Source organism: Somniosus microcephalus, chromosome 3 (assembly GCF_052327205.1).
Source record: "Somniosus microcephalus isolate GS21.2 chromosome 3, FLI_Smic_1.0, whole genome shotgun sequence".
Lineage (NCBI taxonomy): Eukaryota > Metazoa > Chordata > Chondrichthyes > Squaliformes > Somniosidae > Somniosus > Somniosus microcephalus.
This window is the reverse complement of record NC_140989.1, coordinates 240,433,562-240,452,017: the sequence shown is the minus strand read 5'-3', so window position 1 is coordinate 240,452,017 and position 18,456 is coordinate 240,433,562. Positions and strand designations below refer to the sequence as shown.

The following is an 18,456-nucleotide window of genomic DNA, read 5'->3' as shown; positions in this document are numbered from 1 at the left end:
CTTTTCCCGCAAATCAAGTCACACTTCACCCTCAAATCCAGTCACACTTCACCCTCCAATCCACTCACACATCACCCTCAAATCTACTCACACATCACCCTCCAATCCACTCACACTTCACCCTCAAATCCACTCACACTTCACCCTCAAATCCATTGACCCTTCACCCTCAAATCTACTCAAACTTCACCCTCAAATCCAATCAAACATCACCCTCAAATCCACTCACACTTCACCCTCAAATCCACTCACACTTCACCCTCAAATCCAGTAACACTTCACCCTCAAATCCAGTCACACTTCACCCTCAAATCCAGTCATACTTCACCCTCAAATCCAGTAACACTTCACCCTCAAGTCCAGTCACAATTCACCCTCAAATCCAGCTCACACTTCTCCCTCAAATCCACTCACACTTCACCCTCAAATCCAGTAACACTTCACCCTCAAATCCAGTCACACTTTACCCTCAAATCCAGTAATACTTCACCCTCAAATCCAGTAACACTTCACCCTCAAGTCCAGTCACACTTTACCCTCAAATCCAGTAATACTTCTCCCTCAAATCCAGTAACACTTCACCCTCAAGTCCAGTCACACTTCACCCTCAAGTCAAGTCACACTTCACCCTCAAATCCAGCTCACACTTCACCCTCAAATCCACTCACACTTCACCCTCAAATCCAGTCACACTTCACCCTCAAATCCAGTAACACTTCACCCTCAAATCCAGTAATACTTCACCCTCAAATCCAGTAACACTTCACCCTCAAGTCCAGTCACACTTCACCCTCAAATCCACTCACACTTCTCCCTCAAATCCACTCACACTTTTCCCGCAAATCAAGTCACACTTCACCCTCAAATCCAGTCACACTTCACCCTCCAATCCACTCACACATCACCCTCAAATCCACTCATTCACCCTCAAATCCAGTCACACTTCACGCTCAAACCCAGTCACACTTCACCCTCAAATCCACTCACACTTCTCCCTCAAATCTACTCACACATCACCCTCCAATCCACTCACACTTCACCCTCAAATCCACTCACACTTCACCCTCAAATCCATTGACCCTTCACCCTCAAATCTACTCAAACTTCACCCTCAAATCCAATCAAACATCACCCTCAAATCCACTCACACTTCACCCTGAAATCCACTCACACTTCACCCTCAAATCCAGTCACACTTCACCCTCAAATCCAGTCATACTTCACCCTCAAATCCAGTAACACTTCACCCTCAAGTCCAGTCACAATTCACCCTCAAATCCAGCTCACACTTCTCCCTCAAATCCACTCACACTTCACCCTCAAATCCAGTAACACTTCACCCTCAAGTCCAGTCACACTTTACCCTCAAATCCAGTAATACTTCTCCCTCAAATCCAGTAACACTTCACCCTCAAGTCCAGTCACACTTCACCCTCAAGTCAAGTCACACTTCACCCTCAAATCCAGCTCACACTTCACCCTCAAATCCACTCACACTTCACCCTCAAATCCAGCTCACACTTCATCCTCAAATCCAGTCACACTTCACCCTCAAATCCAGTAACACTTCACCCTCAAATCCAGTAATACTTCACCCTCAAATCCAGTAACACTTCACCCTCAAGTCCAGTCACACTTCACCCTCAAATCCAGCTCACACTTCACCCTCAAATCCAGCTCACACTTCACCCTCAAATCCAGCTCACACTTCATCCTCAAATCCAGTCACACTTCACCCTCAAATCCAGTCACATTCCACCCTCAAATCCAGTCACACTTCACCCTCAAATTCAGTCACACTTCACCCTCAAATTAATCGCACTTCTCCCTCAATTCTAGTTCACACTTCCGCCATCAAATCCAGCTCACACTTTACTGAGTTATTTGATTTAGATTCCATATCATTATTAGATTGTATTTCATTCTTCTGTCTCAGGATCGAATGTCTTTCAGGGTGCACTCCAGGATTCTCGCTTACAATCCAGGGGTTATAAAATAATTGTTACCAACATTCGTTTTAGTTTAAAGATTCGTTGCCATTGAGTAGGAAATTGTTATGTATATTGTCAGATATTACTTCGGGGTTACTTTTCTGTATAACCGAACCTCATATTTTTATGTCGTTTAAGATTGACGCGTCTAACCGGATGAAATGATGGTACCAGACCATAGAATATCTGACGGGGTTACACAGCTGTATAATATATAAACCCGCAGGCTTTTTATTCCAACGGCTCGTGGACTCCAATATCAGTTTTAAGCGGCTGAAATTGAGCAGAAATTAGCATGCATTAGAAATTCCAACTGGTATTTTTGTAAAACATTTCGTTTTCTTGTAATTTTAACACGTCTGATAAAAGTCATAAATGGGGTTTTATTTGCCATTTTTTTTGTTGCGATTTTTCAAAAGGGAAGTATCGCTGGCAGATTTGGAGCCTGTTTTCAATGGAGTGGGAATCCCAGACTGTTTTACTACCTGGCTTAATGCGGCTGGTACAGTGACGGATTGCACTATCCTCTTTCCAAAATAACCGCGGACGGCACAATGAAGGGTTAATTATATCAAAAAAAACACCGAAGGGATTTTATAGAAATGTTTTTCACAAGGTAATCTCCGATTTCTGGTTTTCTAGGCCGTTGAAAGCGGGATTTTCAATTCCTAATGTTAAATTCCAAATAAAAATGTGGCAAGTGCACACCCATTGCCATACAGCTACACGTCAATCTGTTCAAAACCCCTCGCACCTACTCCCGAGACCACACAATATTCCGCTTTAAAGATCACTCAGATTTAAACAAAGATCACTTGATATTGCTGTTTTAAAACGAGTCCAGATTAAACAATGTCTGGACAATATCCCCTTTTTAGAATGATTCAATTTAGGGGGCAATATCATAAAATATCCCGGTTAAAAGACCCTCCCGAATTTAATCAGTGCTCACACAATATCTCGGTTTAAAGAGCAATGGTACAATATTCCGAATTAAAGATCACTCCAATTTCAATATAGAATCCAACCCCCAGTAACAGTCCAGCCGCAGTTACACAGAAATTGCACAACACGCCGGTTTAATCTCGTTTAACAAAGATCCGACAATATTCCGACCGTTGCTCCACCCCAGCTTAAACAGTGAAGGGCCAACGTTGCCTTTACAGGAAAAAAGGTGCATTTGTCAATTTACAACAGTCTGCGTTTAAAAAAAATACACCTTTATTTCAATATATGTTTCAACTAAGACCAGGGGACGCGGCGTGGACACGGCTGCATTGAGAGTGGACAGATGCTGTTTGGTGGGGTGATTAAGCGTTCGGATTTTCAGTGTAATTCGGTGGGAAACCCGCAGAAGTTAATCTTCAGTATTTGGGTCAACAAAATGCATCACAGGAAGAGAGAGAGAGAGAGAGAGAGAAAACTCCACAGAACGGCAAGAACAAATAGTGAGATTTTTACAATCTAACCTGAGCTGAAAAGACCAAACGCAACACTGGCAGACAGGGGTAGAGGGCTTTGAAACATTTTCTTTAATAAATAGGTATGGTAACTGTATTTTACTTGTAGGATAATAACTGAAATGACAAGGATGGGTCTGCACACTGTGATCCCAAATACAAGGCAACGAATGTAGGTCCCAGTTTAAAGCCAACATCTTTTTTTAAGTACGGTACTGACAATTTTCGACCTTCAATTCCACAAAAGCCTCTTCAAAATCAACACAGACCACCAGTTCTCTCTCACAGTCACAATATACCAGCTGTCAGGTATGAAGTCTGCAAATCTTGCCGGCTGCACTCCTTTTCTGTCATATCTAGCCCGCCTACGGTGATTATGCGACTGGTAACAGCATTTGGAAAAGCAAAAGTATATTAAAATGTTATCTATCTATCTATCTACTATCGCTATAACTATCTCTATTTATCATATCTATCTATCTATCTCTATCTATTTATCTCTCTCTCTATCTATCTATAGCTATAACTATCTCTATATCTCTTTATCATATCTTTATATCTATCTATCTTTCTATTTATCTCTCTATCTATCTATCGCTATAACTATCTCTATTTATATCTTTATACCTATATATCTATGTAAATATCTCGTTATCTCTCGATGTACATATCTCTATCTGTGTGTATACATATATATCTATATATACACACATAAAACCAGCGTTTTGAGTTGTTTACTTTCTATCAGAAATATTAATTCAATATTTCGATGTTTGCTGTGTACAAAGTAGCTGTAGCTGAAACATTCACGGTCAGATTTAAGACCATTCTTCCGAGAACAAGCCACATTTCCTTTTTCGATGTCCTTTCCTTGGTCTCGGCGCTTTCTCTCTAAAGGTGAAGATTGTGGTGTTTTTTCTGTGCCACAGGACTTGTTTTGTAAGATGACAGGCCTCTACAACAGAGCCAAACTGCTGAATATATGTTCGTTAATCAGCGTCCCACTATTAATAAAGGTCAGGAAAATCTCAGACACGAGGAGACGGATTCATTACCAGACCAGCTTCTCACATTGGCAAACCGCATCCAAATAATTGTTAATTGTACAAAATCCTAGGCACGGAAACCGCAGAATATTGATACAATCCGCCCCATAATATTTATACAACAGGTCCTGTAATATTGATGAGAACCATCCCATAATAACCTGTAATATTGGTACAAACCATCCCAAGTCCTCAGAAAGTACCATTCACTCTAGCTTCGTGCCCCCGCCCCCTGTACCCCAGCCCAAAGTGAGTACTCCGCTCGGTATCTATCAGATACTATCTGGTCAATTATCTGATTTCGGTCTAACCTATTCACATATTGCGCTCTTATCCAGTATAAGCAGGTCTCTCCTTGCCCTCTGACAAGACATATTCCGCCCCTCTCTGTTGTGACTTGTTGTTTAAACAGTCCCGCCCCTCTTTAACTGTTTTCTGATCTAACAGCAGCCTGTGCGTTTTGTCCTGCTTTTCTAGCTGGAAAGAACTTATATGAAACAGAATGAGGGCAACACAGCACTCAATGTAACACACCGGCTGTACATTTAAACTAATGCGGACTGCCCCTGTATGGGCGGTCAGTATCGAAGGAGCATGTGTTGATCTGATCTCTACTTCCAACAGTGTCCCTCACTGTAAATATATAGACTGCACAACTCACTGATACTTGTCTGCATTCGTACAGTAAAACAAATCTAGAACACAACTACTGACATCGAACATTAACAAATGCGATATTTTACAAGCCGGTGTTAATATGGGAAAGACCGTATGAAAATTGCGTGTGTGACCAAGGCAGTGTTTTGCTTGAACCGAGATTGGTGGGTGGGTTTATAGATCCGAATTTCTACATAACAACGCCAAGTGGCGACTGACGTGAAGGGGAATGGGCCTTTCTCTCGTCAACCTGTAGGGGTGACACTGGGGGGCAACTCGCAAGGCAGAAACATAAAATATTATGGCAAGTGCCCTAGGGCACCACCAGTATAATAATACACAATAATAACTGTGCTAAATGCAGCGATAAATAATAATTAAATCACAATGCTGTTATAAATATCAATGATCCCCTCTATACCCTGCGGTGCCCACTGGTCGCGGAAGGTCCCAAATGTGCCGGGGGCACCGCATGCCCCCTCTCCAGGGTCACCTGGGCACGGCCAATGCCGCGGATGTGATGGGGATGGGCACTGAGTGAGGTGCTTGCTGGGCCACGCTGTCCGTTGGCCGTGCTACATGCAGCCCGAAGCTGACTCACTTGAAGAAGTCTTCCTTGCAGTAAACGTCGCCGGACCTGGAGAAACACTTGTCTGCCAGCTGGACCTGACAGTCAGCACACTTCAGGCACTTGCTGTGCCAAGATCGGTCCAGCACCTTCAGGATGAACTTATCCAGGATGTGCTGGTTGCAGCCTGCACACAGCGGGATCTCTGCAAAGGAGAGGAAGGGAAGTTAACAAACCGGCAGAGCAACAGTAGTATCCCCGATATTGGGGGCGGGGGAGAAATTATACATGTGAGAGCGAACGAGAGAAGGGTAGGAATCAAACACAAGAACAGAACATAACAAGGGAAAATAAGTCTCAGAAGAAAATAATGAAGGTGGCAAAAAGACATGTATACAAGAAGATAGATAGATAGATAGAATGTGAACGACAAACAGTAAACAAGGAGAGAAGCCGGTCATCCATTCAAAAGTCGAGCTGATGGTAAACCCACTGACTGCAAAATAAAGCTGGTGCCTATTGAGGGATTTTATCCAGATCAGTAAGTCGGAGTTGATTTGGATTAACAGGGCAGTTATTACTCCGAGAATATCAGTTCTATTGAAAGGTTAAACTTTTCAGATGTCCCACTGTATTATGATACACTTTCCCTCTCATCTTCAGACCGGATTGCTATCGAGCGCAGGTACCAGTGAAACGCAGCATTTCCTAATTCGCGGTTTACAGAAAGGTGCGCGCTCCTTCCAGCGGGAACCCTGTGGAATATGGGCTGCAGTACAAGTGCATTCTGATTTTGGAAAACAGACTTGGCGTAGCTGTGGCTCGAAGATACTCCGTAATTTCAACAGACAATATTCGGCCGATTGAAATACTTAGCGTCTGGCAATTTCTGATTTAAATACTTTTAACTACAAAATGGGAACAGCAACTAAAATATATCGGCATGTTACAGGCAAGAAATACAGCCTTTCAATTGATACTGACAAGAGTTATATGAGTGAGAGAGAAAAATGAAGGATGAGGGAGAGAAATGATTGGAGTGGGACGCTGTCTAAAATTAGAAAACGTGGACAGAATGCCCCTATTGACTCTAAATGGGAGCATAAAGATAATTATAATGTTCCAGTGTCCAATCCCACCTCTTCCACAAACACTTACACCTTGAATTTAGCCGTGTTCTGGCAGAAAATACCTTGGAACTCGCAGATGAGTTATTTTTTTACAACTATTTTAAATTAACGAACAGTTACGTTGACCAAAATGAGGAGTATCTGTAGGAAGCTGAGTGTTGGGACTGGGAATTACTTTGCAGTGGTGTATCACTGTGGAATAAACTTGTTCCATTACAAAGGTACTGACAGCGAAACCCGGCATGGCCTTGAAAGCAGAGAAATATTAATAAAACAAATGAACTTGGCTTGGAAATGGAACGTGATTGAGATTTTGAAATACGTTTTTTAGGGTTTCATACAGGCACAGTTCCTCCCAAATGGCGGACACGTGCAGGGGTTTAAATACGTTTAGCTTTAGGCTGAATTTCTTTCCAATTTTTCCACGGAACTGAGCAGCTCGCTTGGTGTAAATAAATAAATGTTGCCGCTTGGTTCTATTCACTGAGAGGTCGACAGCCTTGCCCTTTCCAACTGCAATCAGCTAAACGGATAACGCTTTCGCTGCAAATAGTAACTAAACACATATTTCTATCCACTTTTCTCTATTAGATACATTGTAAGTGCAAAATCCCCCAACCGTCTGATCCCAGTCTCGACACGAGTACCCCCACCGTCTTGCTGTGAGTGTATTTCGCTTGGCATTTTACCTATTTACCAATAAATGATTAGGACCCTGTTTAATATTAGAATTTTATGTATCAATATATTTCCTCCTTTCAGCTAGGGAGAGGTTAATGACATGCCACAGGCTATCAACAGGCCTTGGCGACACACGATTGAAACTGGCAGATAGCCTGTAGATAAAATTGTTAAGACCATTTAGCCATGCTCTTTAAATATTTGTACCAGGCGGCTCGTCATCAGCGACGGGTGCCCCTGTTGCAGAGTCCTGGCGTTAGATGAGTACAGTATCCTCACTCTGACACACAGTTACCACAGTTAGACACTTCACCCTGCTCTCCAACACCTCGACCTCACTTGTCACTTAGCACCGGAGCAGATCAGTATGTTCCCCTGCTGCCAGTGTATATTAAATCTGGTGCCCCAATTACTGAATCTTTTCAGCCGGTTAAATATACATCTGCCGAGTCCATCAGTAATTTCGGCTGAAATGACAGTCTTTCTGCAGCGTTGGCTGACTGAAGTTGGCACCGACTTTGCTCCTAACTGCACAGGGATGGGGAACAGTGCAGTGAGCGCTGCCTCCAAGGTATATCTCAACCGGACTCCCCTAATGCTGTCATATTCTCATTTCAACGGGAGCGCTCTCGGTTCACGGACATTCCTGGCACAGTGGACTTAATAACAGGTGATTTATGTAACCGGAAACCACAGTTAAAATTAAAATATCTCCTACCGTCTCTAGCGCTCCGAACGATAAAGTTGCAACACTCACGCCATTACCCCAACGCAGGGTTTATATCGCAATTGTCAACATTAATCTGTCAACGTGCCCTCTTTATCTGGGCCTTACTTATACTGCAGCCTAAAAATACATTTTAATTGCTTGCTCGAATTCCTGCAGTTAGCCATCCATCTTATTTCCCTCTGATATATCTTTCTACAACCCCCCTCTTTCCCATGCACCCCCCCCCCCCCCCTCGCCACGAAATGCATTTACCCAGCACCCTGGTCCAGGCTCAGCTCTCCTGGTCGCTTGGCTCTGAAATGTATGCAATTGACAGGTGGACCGGTCGCAAAAAGGCGTCCCGCGGCTTTAAGCGTCCCTGTACTGAAAGGTCCTTACGTTGCACTGTGACTCCCAACAGCTCCTGAACTCCTTTCCCAGGACTCTCTGTGGCGATCGCTGCACTTTGCATCATTTTCCAAACGAAATCCTCCCCCTCCCCCAACAAAGAACAAATTTTTAACAAAAAAAAAATAGATATACACAATATAATTCAGGCCTGTCTTCCAAACGGATCCGTACAGATATCAATAAATAAATCCACTGCTCCAGTGCCTGGGTTGATGCGGGATTCCCTTCTCACTGATACATCCAGATCTCTATCATACAGTCAGTCCAACACATCATGACATCATCGGCTCCCACCTGCCAATCAGGCACCGAGGGTGCCCCCTCCAGGGGCGCGACTTTGCCATAAGAGGAGATAATTGGGTCTCGGTGGGCGGGATCTCCATAAATTGGGGCTTCATTATAATCAATGCACCACCTATTCTTGGTTCTGTTCACTGAGTGGAACTCATTAAAGCCGCAGTATACTTGTGCGCGCCATAAGTTCCTCTCCCAAACCGAAAGCACTGGTTTACTTTCTTTTGCTGATAGATTCTTAATTCGGGGCAAAATCAAAATCATCCATGTTCGGATACTTACACAGTGTAGAATTAAGTCTTATATTTTCAGTCACTGTCAATCTGTCCTAATGCCACTTCTTGTGGTTAAAGCATTCACTTATTGGGTGTGCTCTGCAGCCCCAGTTCCGTCAGCCTGCATTAGTCCAGGTGATTTTTGAAGGATGCACCCTTGCCTATCCAATCATAGCCAGAGCATCTCTGGCAATGGCTTCCCTCCCCACACCCATACCTTCACCTTTACCTCAGGAATCCCCCAAGGATCGCCTCTTCCTCCAATCCAGGTCTTTTGTGCATCCCAACTCCCTTCACCTCACCCTTGGCGGCCGTCATCAGCCGTCTGGGCCCTAAGCTTTGGAGTTGCCTCCTTAAACCTCTTCGCCTCGCTACTTCTCTCCTCCTTTACGACTCTGCTTTAAACCGACGGCTTTGACCAAGCATGTGGTCACCAGTCCTAATGTCTCCTTCCTTGACCCTGTGTCAATTTTTGTCTGACTACCCTCCTGTGAAGCACCTTGGGATGTTTTACTACATCAAAGATGCGATATAAGTGCAAGTTGTTGTTATTGCTCCCTGGTGACATCATCTGAAATCATGAGGTCCACTTATACATATACCCTGACATCACCAATCTCTACCTCTCCCGCATCTCTCTTGACCTATCCACTGCCACGTGTTGTGAGACTGCCTGTTGGACATCCAGTTTTAAATGTGCCACAATTTCCTCCAGCTTAACATTGGGAAGATCAGAACCATTTTCTTTGGTCCCACCACAAACTCCGTACGCTTACCACTATTTCCATCTGCCTCCCAGGTCAATGTCTCAGATAGAACCAGACTGTTTAAAACCTTGACATCCTTTTTAACCTGAGCTGAGCTTTTCCATAGTCCCTCCATTATAAATACTGCCTGCTTCCACCTCTGTAACATCACCCACTACTGCCCCTGCCTAAGCCATCTGCTGTTGAAACTTTGTACATGCCTTTATCATTTCCAGACTTGATAATGCTTTCCTGGCCCACCTCCCATCGTCCACAATCTGTAAACCTTAGCTCATTCAAAACTCTATAGCCTGTATCCTATCCCACACCAAATTCCACTCACCCATCACGACGCTCCTCACTCACCTATATTCTATCACAACACCTCCAACTTAACATCATTGTGTTTAAATCCCTTCATGGCCTTGCCAGTTCCAATTTCTGTAACTTCCGCCAACTCTACAATCCCCCTGCCCTGCAAAACTCTCCACTCCTCCAGTTTGGTCTCTTGTACATCCCCCCTCCTTTTATCCCACCACTGGCGGCCATGCCTTCAGCTCCTCTAGGCCCCACATTCTGGAATTCCCTCCCTCTATCTCTCCATTCCTTCTCATCCTCTAAGACCCTCCTTAAAGCTTACCTTTCTGGGCAAGCTTTTGCTCACCCATCCTAATATCTCAATTTTTGACTGGGTGTCCATTTTTGACATTACCTCTGTGAAGCATCTTATGGCATTTTACCACATTAAAGGAGCTAAATAAATGCAAGATGTTGTTGTTAATCAGTTGAGATAATAATTGATTGTTGATTTATTTCTGACATAAATGTATACTTACCTCAGGTTATTATTTGTTAAATAAAAACTTATGCTAGCCTACAAGTTGAATCAAATATTTTAAAAAGAGATTGTGTTTTGCTGTAAAAGAATAGTGCAGTCCGTTTGTGACTTGTTAACAGCAGCCCACATATAATATATAGATACAGGCATATACCATATACATACTGAGATACTTAGGTGTATACCATAAACAATTAACCATGTGTAATACATACTTGGACATACACTGTAATCACATACAGGCATACCATATATGGAATATATCAAACCACACATAATGTATACATGCAGACATAGCTGGCGACATACCATACACATACAGATAATAAACTTCGATATAAACCACATATATACTCCTAGTGAGGCATTTTATCAGTTTGTATTGTCCCCGTTACATGAATAATAATGCAATTATTAATACCAATGGCAATAAGCAGGTAACAGAAGGATAGAGTCACAGCAAAATATAGATTTGAACTTTCTATGCAACCAAAGTTATAAAATAAAAATTGTTAGGGCCCAACAGCTCCAGTTGTGTTAGTAGTCGTAAGCAGCTTCGGATGAACTGATTTCACTTCTATTCAGAAAACCTCCTCATCGCCATTATCATCACTGGCCTGCATAATGCAGGTTCTGGCTGAATTCTTCCCTCTCCAAACCACTCTGGCTTGTGCTTCTCTCTGCAATTCTCCACACGACGTCCTATATTTCCCGATGGTCCAAAAGCATCCTTCTTTTCCGCTTTCTTGGTCTTTATCCTTCCACCCGTCCTTCTATCACCTCTTTCATCATCCCCTCTCCTCTTAGCAGATGCCCAATCCAATTCATTCTGATAACATCAATCAAACTACCATCTTCTTGTATCATTGCCAACACCTCCTCATTACCTTTCTTATCTGTCCACTTTATTTTCTCCTTGTGTCTCCAAACCCACATCTCAAAGCTCTTTAGAAGCTCAACATGCTCTCTCCTCAGCGTCCACGTTTCAACATCGTACAGCACCACATGCCACATCAAACTCTTCACTAATCTTGTCTTCGGTCTCTTTTCAGTTCTCGGGTCAATATTCTCTTCCATCTATGAAATGCAACTTTCCCCATTGTATCCTAGCTTTCACCTCCTTGGTACGTCTGTCATCTTCAGTCATTATACTCCCCAGATATTTAAATTGTCTCGTCTGGTTCAACTATTGCAGGCTTATGAAAATTTATCAGCAAAATATCTTGGCAATGAACACGTGGGGCAATAGTGATAATGAGAGTTCTGTGCCAGAGGCGTAAGGGACATAATCGAGAGGCGTGCATTTCCTTTATAGATTTTGAAAAGGGCTGCAGTAGAGCGACCTGGATCAAACTAATGGAGATACTAAAGAATATTGGTGTGTATCGGAGAGATAGACGCCGGATAAAGGCTTTGTATATGGGACAAACTGCAAGTGTCAGGGTGGCAGATGGAAAGTCAGATCCAGGAGTGATTGGAAGTGCAGTGCGACAAGAATGCTGCTTGTCAGCTGTGTTGGCCAACGTGTATGTAGAAGCAATGGCAAGTGAAATGTTTAATCAGATAGAGGGAGGAGTGAAAGTTGGAGATCAGCTCATGGAAGCTGTCAGATTTGCTGATGACAACCCTTTGGTAGCCGGTAGATAGTCTGGGTTCTGCACTAGTGGGTTATAGAATGAAAATCAATGGGGGGTGGGGGTGAAGACCAAAGTTATCATGCTTTCTAGGAATGCCGGTGAAAGAGCGAGCATTGAAAAAAATAAACTAGGAACCGTTGGATCAGCATACTTTGTAGGAGCATAAACGTTTCGGCTTTTTTCTGAAATCTGGCTCAAGTAACTGTAACTGACTTAATAATTGTGATGATCTTTAAGACGGTTTGATATATAACACACAATGCAGTGTGTCCCATATACAGAGCCTTTATCAGGAGTCTCCCCAAACCACGTTAGTTTGATTCAGTTCACTCTACTGCAGCCCTTTTCATAGGATCAGAGAATAATACAACACAGAAGGAGACCATTCGGCCCACGTGCCTGTGCCAGCTCTTTGATAGGGCTATCCAATTAGTCCCACTCCCCTGCTCTTTCCCCATAGCCCTGTAAATGTTTTCCCTTCAAGTATTTATCCAATTCCCTTTTGAACGTTACTATTGAATCTGCTTCCACCGCCCTTTCAGGCAGTGCATTCCAGATCACAACAACCCGCTGTGTAAAAAATGTTTCCACCTCTCCCCTCTGGTTCTTTTGCCAATCACCTTAAATCTGAGTCCTCTGCTTACCGATCCTTCTGCCACTGGAAACAGTTTCTCCTTATTTACTCTATCAAAACCCTTCATGATTTTGAGCTCGTCTATCCAATCTCCTCTTAACCTTCTCTGCTCTAAGGAGAACAATCCCAGCTTTTCCTGTCACTCCACATAACTGAAGTCCTTCATCCCTGGTACCATTTTAGTAAATGTCTCCTGCAGCCTCTCCAAGACCTTGACATCCTTCTTAAAGTGTGGTGCCCAGAATTGGACACAATACTCCAGCTAAGTAATCTACAAAGCAAATATACACCTCCACTCACACAATGTCCCCCCGGTGCTACCGTGAACAACACGGGAAACCTTCATACTGGCTGTTAAACGTGCCCTGATTTTCATACCTCGACAGTCTACACCGAGTCAACACAACCCAGAGGCTCCAGATTTTTAAAAAAATCAGACCTTAACTCCGGTCCTTGTAACCGTACCTACCTGAACTGTCAGGTACACCGCTCTGTCAGTCCGCCTCGGCATAACAAACCTTTCTCCAATTGTTCACGTTTTTAAAGGTGACCCTATTGATTATTGCTTGCCCATTGTTTATATGCAGACAGGATCAGGTGCCATGGTTTGTTCATTTAGTCCGATCAGTTTTTGCATTTCCATCCTCGCAAATTATATTTCAAATCGGATTCCACTGCTAACTTATTATAATGTGGAGATTTATTCACATTACTTACTGTATAGATTCCACAGACTTCATGATTCAAACCTCTTATTTATTAGCACAGCCCGGGTTTAGAAAAAAACCTTTGCCATAAGTCAGTCACTTATATTTCTGATAAGCCGGGAAGAACGTCACAGTACTATAGCGGCACTCAGACTATCGCACAGCTTTCTTCATAACTTTCAATATTGTGATTTGCGGCTATATAATGTCGCGAGGACTCGTATCGTGAGCTCCTGTATCAGTAATATCACAATCTGCCACCATAGGGTTCAAACTGTGACTTGTGTGTGTGCGTGTGTGTGTGTGTGTGTGAGAGAGAGAGAGAGAGTCATTATAAACTAAACCCTCCATCCCTTGATTAAAAATATCACCTGGATTTAAAAGCTTTTACTACCTTAAATAACATTTCTTCCGAATTTACAAAAGGACAGTAGAAAGCTTTTCAAGAGGTCCCACAGTCGCCTCATTGTGCTGCAGTTTACTGCAGCCCAGGTCAAGGGTAGACTATCAGCACGGAGTGAGTTATACACCATCTACAATTAGTTCAGGATTCCTAAATAGACACGAGTCGGGGCAGTGTGTGCGTTTGTGTCTGTGTACGTGTGTGTCTGTGTATGTGTGTGTATGTATGTGTATGTGTGTGTATGTATGTGTATGTGTGTGTATCAAAGACCATATCCCCCAAATATGTGTGAATATTGAACAAATGAATCCCGAGGGAATCTCTCACAAGATTATCTGTCCTGTGAATTAAATCAGCGAATGAATTGACTTCCACTGAATTTATTGACCACCCCTCAAAATGGAACACAATCAATGTGGAATCTAGCAAATTTTAAAACATATCATGGTATAATCAATCTGGGAGTTGCACTGCACCTCAAAGCGTGGCCCGTGGCAGCAGTGAGTGCTGTGCCCGTGCTCCAGCATCTGAGGAGGGAGAGCATCATCACTGCAACACCCGAGGGACCGGTTAAACACAACAAAAACAAAAATCTCCAACACACACCCTGCTACTTTGGCTGAGATTCAAGCAAGACTGCGATCAAAGTCAGCACAGAAGCCCAATGCAACTATCATCCCAGCAGATTGAATTCCCATACATCACATTGGTTTCCCCCACCCGCATTACAGGGAGAACGTTTGTGTCCAGGTGTACAATTCTGACTCAAGAATAAACTTCCCAATTCTTCTTACTCAGTGCTCGGTGCGATGAAGAGTGCACGATCCGTCTACAGTTCAGCAGGGACATGTTGGGCGTTGAGTCCTGAACGCGCAATTGTTTCGACGCTGTGATGGGAAGGCACTGGGTTTGGTATTCTGGGGTGATGGGATCAAATGGGAATTGGGAGCTTCTTCATCTGAATCACCTTGTAGAATATAAATGTTTATAAAGTAACAAAACTTGGTCATTTGTGTTTGAAGATCGAGATCCTGGACGGATCCAGGTAGGAACACTGTTCCATGATAATGCACGTATACACTTTGCAGCAATCCCCATCTAGAATTCCCTTAGTAAGTCGCAATCCCTCGCCCGCCCGGTTTCAACAAACGACTGGATTTTAAAATGGAAATCATTGAATCAAATTGATAAGACGTCGATCTCAAACTTCATCGATGTCTAGCTCGGAATGGACTTTCATCAAGAGTCCGAATAAAATGAGAAATTAAGAAAAACAAACATTTCTGAAATAAAAATTCGCGTCAAGCCATAGACATACCGGAAACTCCCGATTATAACATCACTGAACTTTCCATCCAAACAAGGCACGAACACACACATGTATACAGACACTTTCACACCATAGTAACACCAACAGAAATACACACACTGTTCACACAGAAACACCAACACAGATACAGACATATCCTGACACATACACAGAAACACTAACTCCAACACAGATACAGATACATCCTCACCCATACACAGAAACACGAACTCCAACACAGATACAGACACATCCTCACCAATACACAGAAACACTAACTCCAACACAGTTACAAACACATCCTCACCCATACACAGAAACACTAACTCCAACACAGTTACAAACACATCCTCACCCATACACAGAAACACTAACTCCAACACAGATACAGACACATCCTCACCCATACACAGAAACACTAACTCCAACACAGATACAGACACATCCTCACCAATACACAGAAACACTAACTCCAACACAGATACAGACACATCCTCACCAATACACAGAAACACTAACTCCAACACAGATACAGACACATCCTCACCCATACACAGAAACACTAACTCCAACACAGATACAGACACATCCTCACCCATACACAGAAACACTAACTCCAACACAGTTACAAACACATCCTCACCCATACACAGAAACACTAACTCCAACACAGATACAGACACATCCTCACCAATACACAGAAACACTAACTCCAACACAGTTACAAACACATCCTCACCAATACACAGAAACACTAACTCCAACACAGATACAGACACATCCTCACCAATACACAGAAACACTAACTCCAACACAGTTACAAACACATCCTCACCAATACACAGAAACACTAACTCCAACACAGTTACAAACACGTCCTCACAATACACAGAAACACTAACCCCAACACAATTACAGGCACGTCCTCACAATTACACATACACCGACACTGACACAAACATATAAATGCAGGCATGTCTACACAAATACACAGACACACTCAGGTTGACACACACACTGACACAAACATAGACACACACAGTACGCTCATACATAGCACAGACACACTAAGCATTTGATATGCTGAACATCTTTTCAGTTGTTTATTCTGAGAAGCTTTCTTTTAAATCTGGTTGATAATTGAAACTGAATTCCATCGTTGTGTCAAAAGACGGTCTTTGATTTGTAACTCGGAACTAGTACCCCAATTGCTCGCCCGAGGTCTAAGCACATGACAACAATAGCCACTTATTAGATTGAAACCATATAAACGACAAGCTTGTCTAGCTGAACGAATTCTAGGTATTTCGCAATGAAGGATAGTCAACAACATGAGAAGAAGCGGATCGCAGGGCCATCACTGTAATGCGCCCCAACTCCCCCCCTCCCCCCTCAACTAATAACATTTGGGTTTAAAATGAACGTGTGCATCCAACTTTTTATTATTGAACTTATGCATGGTATGAACAATAAAAAACCACATGAGGAGCTGTGAAATACCACACGTGTGCCAACGACTCGGGAGTGACCGAGGTGAAGTAGAAATCACATCCCGCCCTGGGCTGTTCATCATCGTCAATTCCCTTGGACCTGTTCTGCAGTAAGCCGGTCACTGTGTATTCATAAATAACAGTGCAAAAACAGCTACAACAATAAAGGTACTGCGACAGGTACTACGGAAATACTGATCCTTCCCACTGGATTCCCGCACCTTGGATCTCCCACGGGTGAATTTCAGGGAGCAGAAACTGTTTCTGGCAATGTTCCTCATCACCAGGGCACGGGGAGTGCCACCACGCCAATGGTGCGAGGAACGGGCGGCTCCTCCTTGTTTCTTCAGCTGTTCTGTGAGCGTTTATCGGTGTTACGACTCCCACGCGATCTGTACCCGACTTCATGGCCGCTGGATTTAACTCTGAGAATTCCAGTAATTTACAGCACACTGCAAGCCAGCACGACTCAATCTGCACTCCCAATGTTCCATTCAGAGAAGAGTTAATGTTGGAAAATGCATTATTATTGCTAATAGGTTGGAAGAGAAAAAACTCATACAACCTAATTTTAAAAGATTCAAGATCACTGCCACAATCCCCAAACACGGGGGATTTAATCCAGCATCTAACTCTGGTACACACAGGTGCGAGTTCAGGGTACATCCTCTTCATTTCTCTTTGAACCGGGTCCCATTAAGTCTACATTAACGGGAGTAATTTTCTTTCCGACCTCTATTTATAAGGCCAATTTTCCGTATCGTTTAATATCATTTCCTGCGTATTATCTTCCAGAAATGACAGCGCGCCCGTGCCAGTGATATTCAACTGGCGATTGCTGCTCTGTACCATGTGTACATTAATCCGAGTTATTCTCTGCACACTATGATCAGTACAATTTTCTGTATCGAGGATAGAATGTTTCTTAATAAAAGGTTTGTGTACCAGATACATTGCAGCAATTTTTTCCTGTGCAGTGCCCATTAATTCTCTGTGCAAACGCAACTTTCCGTTTAGCGCATTTTACTGAGGATATTTTCAGTGTATGTTAACAATAATAATTTTAGTGCAGCTTAGCCAGCATATTTTCAATGTATATTACCAGTATTATTTTAGTATGTATTACCAATAGTAATTTCGTGCTTATTACCAGTAGTAACTGTAGTGTACATTAGCAATAGCAATGCCTGTGTTTATTACCTAGCATCATTTGTGTATATTACCAATAGTAATTTTACTGTATATTACTCATAATAAATTCAGTGTTTATTATCTAAAATCATTTTAGTGTATATTACTAACAGTAATTTCACTGTTTATTACCTAAATAATGTCAGTGTATGTTAACAATAGTAATTTTAGATATCTTACCAAGAATAATTTCAATGTATATTACCAGTATGATTTTAGTGTAGTAATTTATGTGTCCTATCACCTAACATAATTTCAGTGTATATTACCAGTAGAAAT

The 18,456-nt window shown here is 42.7% G+C and overlaps 1 protein-coding gene across 1 annotated transcript in view; it reads right to left on the bottom strand.

Moving 5' to 3' along the window:
- lhx4 (LIM homeobox 4) overlaps positions 1–11,883 on the bottom strand; it is a 423,339-nt gene extending 411,456 nt beyond the window's left edge. The window contains exons 1-2 of the mRNA XM_085978002.1: positions 11,694–11,883; positions 5,756–5,945 (exon numbers count right to left, since the gene is read on the bottom strand). Coding sequence (XP_085834128.1) covers positions 5,756–5,945; positions 11,694–11,883 — 380 coding nt within the window. The remainder of the gene's footprint in view (positions 1–5,755; positions 5,946–11,693) is intronic.
- Between the last annotated feature and the right edge of the window lie 6,573 nt (positions 11,884–18,456).